General features: G+C 63.9%; 1 protein-coding gene across 1 annotated transcript in view; it reads right to left on the reverse strand.

Annotated features, from left to right (window-relative positions):
- Positions 1–6,318, reverse strand: part of KCNT1 (potassium sodium-activated channel subfamily T member 1) — a 73,497-nt gene extending 67,179 nt beyond the window's left edge. Inside the window, exon 1 of the mRNA XM_070597091.1 lies at positions 6,182–6,318. Within this exon, the coding sequence (XP_070453192.1) occupies positions 6,182–6,303 (122 nt within the window). The 5' untranslated portion in view covers positions 6,304–6,318. The remainder of the gene's footprint in view (positions 1–6,181) is intronic.
- Between the last annotated feature and the right edge of the window lie 465 nt (positions 6,319–6,783).

Below are 6,783 nucleotides of genomic sequence, written 5' to 3' on the forward strand. Positions count from 1 at the left end.
GGGAACGGTCCCTCTCCTAAGATGCACTCTTTGATCATTCATGCTCGGTTCAGAATTTCCAAGGCGCCTGGAGACACGTTTGACAGAGGGATTGGGGAGGGGAGACGTGTGCAATGTGTGTGCGGGCAAGCATGGATGTGCATAGGTGTGCACATGTATAGATGTGCATGGGTGTCCGTGCATGTGTGGGGACATGTGTGTGAGTGTGCATGGAGGTGTGTGTTCACGTGCACAAGCATAAGTCTGTGTGTGTGTGCAGATGCTCACTCGTCCCTGCCCAGGGTCCAGGAGAGCCCACAGACGCTGTAGCCTCATTGGGTGGGGCCAGTTCAGTGCTGGGCTCGGTGCCCAGCCAGCGGAAGCTGCTGAATCCCTCTGCTGACCACGGCAGAAAAGCTGAGTGCTTCCTTTGCACAACAATTAAAAAGCCGGGGCTGTTGAAGCTCGCCAGCTGCTGAGCAGGTGGGCGGGTGTCTTTGGGGAACATCCATCCTCTCCTAGGGAAAGGGGCTTTGAGTCAGCGCTGTGGACGGCCACTCATCATTATCTCTGAGGCGCATCGGGTCCCACCGTGAAAGCTGTGCGCATCGCTGAGCTGAGCTCACCCCCGAGTCCTCAGAACCGACGCTTCACGGCCGCGCTGTCTGCGCACACACAGGCCCGAGCCCATGGGAGGGGCCCAGGAGCGGCGTGGACACAGGGCCTACGAGTCCACCCTAAGGATGTACGGGGAGGCAGAAGCCACAGGGTACTGTGGTCCCTAACGCACCTGGCTGCCCACCTGGGCCTGAGATCTGCACAGAGACCATGGGCGCCTCTTGGCAAATGTCTCAGAATCTCAAATCAGTGGCAGAGGCCCTCGGTGCCGGACGAGCACAGAATTTCACCCCACCTGGCCCACAGGGGAGCCCTAGAGTGCTGGGGATAGAGGTGAGCCTGGAGGCGTTGGCAGGTGTCAGAGGACACAGGCGGGAGAGCTGGCCAGGGAGCTGGATTTTCTGGGATGCTGGGGGGGAGGCTCTGAAGGGTGAGGGATCTGCAGGGTATAAGGTGCCGTGTGTGGACAGGATGGTGTCCTCACTTAGGCCTCAGTTTCCAGATAAGGTCTGGAGTGCCTCTGTTGGCTGCTTGGAGCCGCTCGACGTGGCCAGCACGGGGACATGGTGCCACTTCCGGGGGGCCGAGCAGGGGTATGGTAGCGCCTCTTGCAGCCATGGGAATGGGGCAGACAGGACACCTTCCTCCTCTAGGTGCCACCCCCACACCCTGCTGTCACAGAGGGGATGCTGTGTCCCCGCTTAGGCTGTCTGTCCTGGTAGGCTCCCAAGAGCCCCCCATCCCTGCACGCCGGCTCCAGCTGTGGGATCAGTACTGCCCTCAGCAGCTCGGCTCAGGCCCATGTGTGGTCAGTAGGCACCTCCGAGCAGCCACCGTGTGTCCAGCCAGCGGGGCGGGTACTCAGGCAGCTTCAGCCAGAGGATGGGATGCAGCCCGTGGGTAGGACCAGACGAGGTCCCAGGCATCCAGGGGGTGAGTGCTGGACCCTGCTATCCTGACATGGACTTGCCCCCTGACATCCAGTGACTTGGGCAGGCAGCATCCCACTTGGGGGGTGAGCAGTGGGGGCTCTCCTAAGAGGGTAGCCCAAGCCCCATTGTGGCCAGGGTGTCCACAAAGCAGCCAGGAGAACAGGCTGTCACCAGGCGGTGGAGCTGTTCGACCTCCCTGGGCCTCACTGCCCCCACAATACACAGGGTCGGGGTGCCCAAGGCAGCACACAGGGGACCCCTTCAGGCCACCGGGTCCCCTCGGGTCCTCTGCCGCTGGCCCTGAGAGAGGCTGTGGGAGCTCACATCATGCCGTAGTGCCCTCCCTCCCTGAAGCCTCCTGTGTGGTCATCACAGATGCCACAGATCTGGGCCCGACCTGCTCTCTTGCTCCCAGCTTCCCATAGCGACCCCGACGGGAGAAACAAGGTTTCATGCTCTGTCCCTGTGTGACAGACAACAGACAGCTCCAGCCGGTCAGCAGGGGTGGAGCCAACAGGAAGGCTGGGCAGCTGGCACCTGCCCACACAGAGTCTCCTGTGGGGCTTGCACTGTCACACGTGCTGGTTGGGTCCTGCCCACAGCACCCTCCCGGCCACCTGACAGCCCAGAGCTGGGTCCCCCTGTGGCTCCTGACACCCTCCACCAGCCAGGAGGTGGCAGAAGCAGCGGACCAAGAGACAAGTGCCAGCCAAAGTCCCCAGCAGGGAGCCTCTGGTCATGTCACTGTCAACGTGTGGGGCAGCATCACAGGCCAGCCAGGGCTGGCACTGGACAAGCCTCGGGGTGGCCTGAGTCTGTGGGGTGACCAGCACATCCTCTGGCTTCCAGGCCTCATTGCCCCATGCAGGACAGGCTGGCCACAGTCCGAGCGACTGCATGGCAGCCCCCAAATCTGCCCCCCGTGGGAGGTCCAGACAACAAAGCAGACCATGCAGAAAGCCCTTTCCAGGGACCTCAGCCCAGGGAGCTGGTCCTCGGTCCCGCCTCCGTCCTCTGCAAGCGTCTTAAACTTGCCAGCGTCCAGTACGTATGGGCCTCACCTCCTGGGGCCAGGCCCACACTCATTCCCCAGTTCCACAGGAGGAAGAGGTTTTGGGTGAATATGGTGGCTTCATCCACACACACAGCCCCAGAGTTCCCAGCGCCTTTAAAATCGCCTGAGTGATTGGGGTGCTGCTCCTGGGCCAGCACCCATCTTGGGGCTCCACCCAGAGGCTCTCAGGCACACTGCGCCCCACCCCAGCACCAGGCAGGGGCAGGGCCCTCCCCCAAACTCAAGGTGGGGGCACCCCAAGAAATGCAGGCTGGCTGGTGGGCGCCACCCACCCTGCCCCGGCTCTCTCCCATGAATTGTACATGTGCACGCGTGCACCTGCACAGCCAGCCTCAGGTGCTTGGGGCCAAGGTCCACAGACACAGGTGTGCGCACCCTACCCCCCCATCAGCACCCCTCACCCACGAGGGCCCAGGACATGCGCAGGCAGACGCCTTGGCTTGTCTGGAGGTGGGCACAGAAGCGCCGCCTTCCCGAGGGCCCCCGCACCTGGGGCACAGCCTGCAAATCCCCACGTCCTTGGGAGCTGAAGGAGAAACCTCGGGGCAGAGTTTACGAGTCACGAAACCCTCAAGGAAAGCAGAGGTCATAATAACGCAGCATGACCTCTGTCTCACCAGGACTGTCCTAAGCACCTTCGGGGGTTCATCAGACACACTTGGACAGGTTGGGACATCCACGTGGCCACCGGCTGTGGCAGAGCTGGGCATGAGGACACAGGTGACACCCACGGCCGGCACGCAACAGAAGCAGAGCTGCAAGCAGGCCCCCTATCCCGGTCCCCTCTCACTCACCTCTGTCCCCGAGCTGCTGCTGTGGTCACTCCCCTGGCCAAAGGCAGACCCCTGAGTTCCCTCCAGCCCCCAGACCAGGAAGCTGTCCCTCCTGCTGGCCAGGGCTGGGCTGTACCACAGGCCCTGAGAACCTTTCCCACGGGGCCTGGGCCACTTCCTGCTGCCCTGCCCTGCAGGCACCGCTCCCTAATATGGGCTTGGAGGGCTGGCCGGGACCTCCAGCCAGGCCTGTACCCTGGCAGGCTGCCAGCCCCAGATCTCTGCGCCCTCTGCCATCAGGGCCCAATGGGTCCTCAACTGCCCTGGGGGGCAGGGCTGCTGGGAATGGCAGCTCCGGAAATGACCAGGCTGGGGGCACTGATGGGAAGGCAACTGGGCAGGAGGCGGGCACTGGCCAGCTCTGGGGGAGCTGGGGCCTCCCCAGCCCCTCTCTCTCTCCCACAACAGCTGTCACTTCCAGGGCAGAGGCATCTGGACCTGGGGAAGGAACAGGGCAAGAAGGGCAGTGCCCAGTGACTGTGAAGTATGGCTGGGGCCTGGAACCCCATGACACATGGGGGAAGTATGGGGTCCAAACAGGGGGTCAGGCACCAGGGCAAAGACTCCTGCAGCCCAGAGAGCTGGGAGCCCTCCTGGGACCCCCACTGCCTGGCTTCAGAGCGGGGCAGGGATGGGGGTGTGAGCTGGAGCAGACCCTGGGGGGGGGGTATAGCAGCACCCCCGCCCCCGCCCAGAACCATGGCACTATGGCTAACATCATCTAGCACCTTTAAAGGACAGAGACCCCGCCAAGGTCCAGGGAGGGAGCAAGGCCAAGACTGCTGGACTCAGGGTGGACCCTGCTGTGAAACCCGTGCAGGAGCCTACCCCGCAGAACTCCCCCGACACAGATCCCCACTGGGCCTGAGAAAGGTCTTCCTTCTCCGAGCTGAAGCCCCGCTCCCTGAGCCGCCAGCTTGGGCCTCAGCTGTCCTCACCCCAGCCAGGCCAGCTTCTACTCTTCTACCCAGTGTCCCCTTCTCTGGGGGGCTCCTCCCAGAGCCTGACCTTCCTGGGGGGGTCTTCAGCCAGTCTGACCTTCCCGGGGCAGCGGTCTTCAGCCAGCCTGCCTGATGTCCCCTCGGCCCTGTCAGCCCTTCCAGACAGACCTGCAGCATGACACCGGATGTGTAGGGACCAAGGCCAGCTCCGATTGGTGGGGAGGAGGGGCTGTCCCCAGCAGGCGGGTGGTGCCAGGGGGGAGATGGAGGTCTTGGGGGGACTGAGCCCACCGGTCCCAGACCCTGAGGACACAGAGCTCCCGCCTCATCTGGAGCAGGTTAAGAGGGGCAGGAGAACTTGGAGATGGGTCACCAGGGAGGGCGACAACCGGCTGAGGAAAGAGATGGGCAGAGAGAACGGCCAGATCACAAAAGATGACAGAAATCACAAGCCCTTTTGAGGTCACTTACTCTGTGCCTGATGGATGTCACCTGGTTGACCCCTCAGAGCGGCCCAAGGGATGTCCAGCTGTGCTCACTTCACAGGGTTAACTTCGCTCCCCAAGGACACCAGCAGTGACAGCCAGCCTACCTGCAGAGCACCTGCTCCTCATCCCTAAGCCGGACCCCCATAACCTGGTTGCCAGGCCGGTCCCGTCCCTACCATATGTGGCTGGAAACTTCCCCTCTTGAGCCTGGTCCCTCACCAGAAATGGCCCTTAAAGTCCATGCCCTCCAGCCCACACTTTGCATAGGGGAAACCAAGTCCCACAGAGGAAATGGTCAGCAGCAGACCTTGGCCCTGAACTCAGGCCACCCGCCTTTCAGGTGCGCTCGTCCATCCCTTATCTGGCCTCAGGACAGCCAGACTAAGTGGGACCCGGAGGGCAGGGTTTCGCCCAGCTGGGGAGAGTGGCACAGGGCAGGGGCTGGCTGTGGGTCACCTGGAGTCTGGCTCCCGGCACAGATAAGGGGCAGACATCTGTGTCTGTCCTCTGGGCTGATGGGGGAGGGGAGAGGGCCCGGAGGACTAGGACCCTGGGGCAAACCCCTGTCCAACTGTCACCCTCTGCCTTTCCTCGGTCCCTGCACCAGCCCTGTGCCTTCTGTGCTAGTCGCCTGGATGGGCAGGAGCCAAGTGGCATCCCGGGACACTGCACAGGCCACCTGGAAGTGCTTGTCAGTTGACCCTCTCCTCACACAAATGGGCAAATGGAGACCCCCAAAAGAGAAGTGACCGGCCCCAAATCACCCAGCGACTGGAACCCAGGACCCTGCCCTTCATCTGACAGCTCACCTGCACCCTTACACCCCAGTCAGGGCTCTTCCTGGGAAGAACTGCCCTTGAAAACCTGCTTCTATGTAGGGTACCCTTGCCCGTGTGCCTCACTTAGGTGCAGCACTGCCACCCCCACGCGGAAGCACCCCAGATGCCCCCGCCAGGCTCCGCCGGATTGGGGCTGGAAGGCCCACGCTGCACCCGCCCGCCAGGTCCGCACCTCTCCGCGCCTGGCAGATGCTCCGAGCCCCGCATCTGAAAATGGCCGCGCTCCCGCCACCTTCGCGCTAAGGGCACCTGCTGGTCATTGGAGTAAGTGTCTCCTGGCCTGGTCCTGAGGGGCGCCCCTGCACCCCACGGTGGTGGAGGGAGGGCGCTCTTGGGTCCGGGGAGGGGGTGGATAACCTGGGAAGTGGGGATCTTGGGGTTGGGGGGCCCGGGGGTCCTGGGGATTGGGAAGTCCTAGGGGGTGGTGCTAGCCGGAACCGCGGTCCCTCCGCGTGGGAAAGGGCGCACGACTGTACCTGGGGGCGCATCGGCCGTCGTCGAAGACGAAGGTCCGGTTGGTGTGCCCCCCCCCACGCGACCCCGCCCGCGCCCCCCTGCAGACGCCCCCCGGGCTGCGCGCCCCGTCCGGGAGCGGCATGCGGGCTGCCGGCGGCTCGGACCCGGAGCCGAAGGAGCAGCGAGTCGGCAGCGACAGGCGGCTTCTTTCCTCGCTTTGCCCCAAACACACACTTTCCTTTCTCAGATTAAGGGGAAAAAAGCCTGTTCCAGGGTCGGGGTTCGGGTGTCGGTCAGGGCGCGCCCCCTGCCGACGGCGCCAGGAACCGCGGCGGCGTCGGGCGTGCTGGGTGGGCGGGGGTCCGCCCGCATCCCCAACCCGGGACCCGCCTCCATCGCGGCGCACCGAGCGCTCGCAACACTGAGAAAAAGGAGGGGGGCTCTTTAATGGCTAGAAAACCCGTGCGCGCCGGGGCCGCGCGCCCTTGGGGCTAGGGCTTCATGGTGGGAGGGGGCTCAGTCCCACAGGGACCTCCTTGGGGCCCCGGCTCTGGGCTGTTGGTGAATCAAGAGCCCAGCAATGGCGACCGCCCGCGGCTTGGCCTGCTGGGTAGGGGGCTCT

This window comes from Equus przewalskii, chromosome 26 (assembly GCF_037783145.1).
Source record: "Equus przewalskii isolate Varuska chromosome 26, EquPr2, whole genome shotgun sequence".
NCBI classification, from domain to species: domain Eukaryota; kingdom Metazoa; phylum Chordata; class Mammalia; order Perissodactyla; family Equidae; genus Equus; species Equus przewalskii.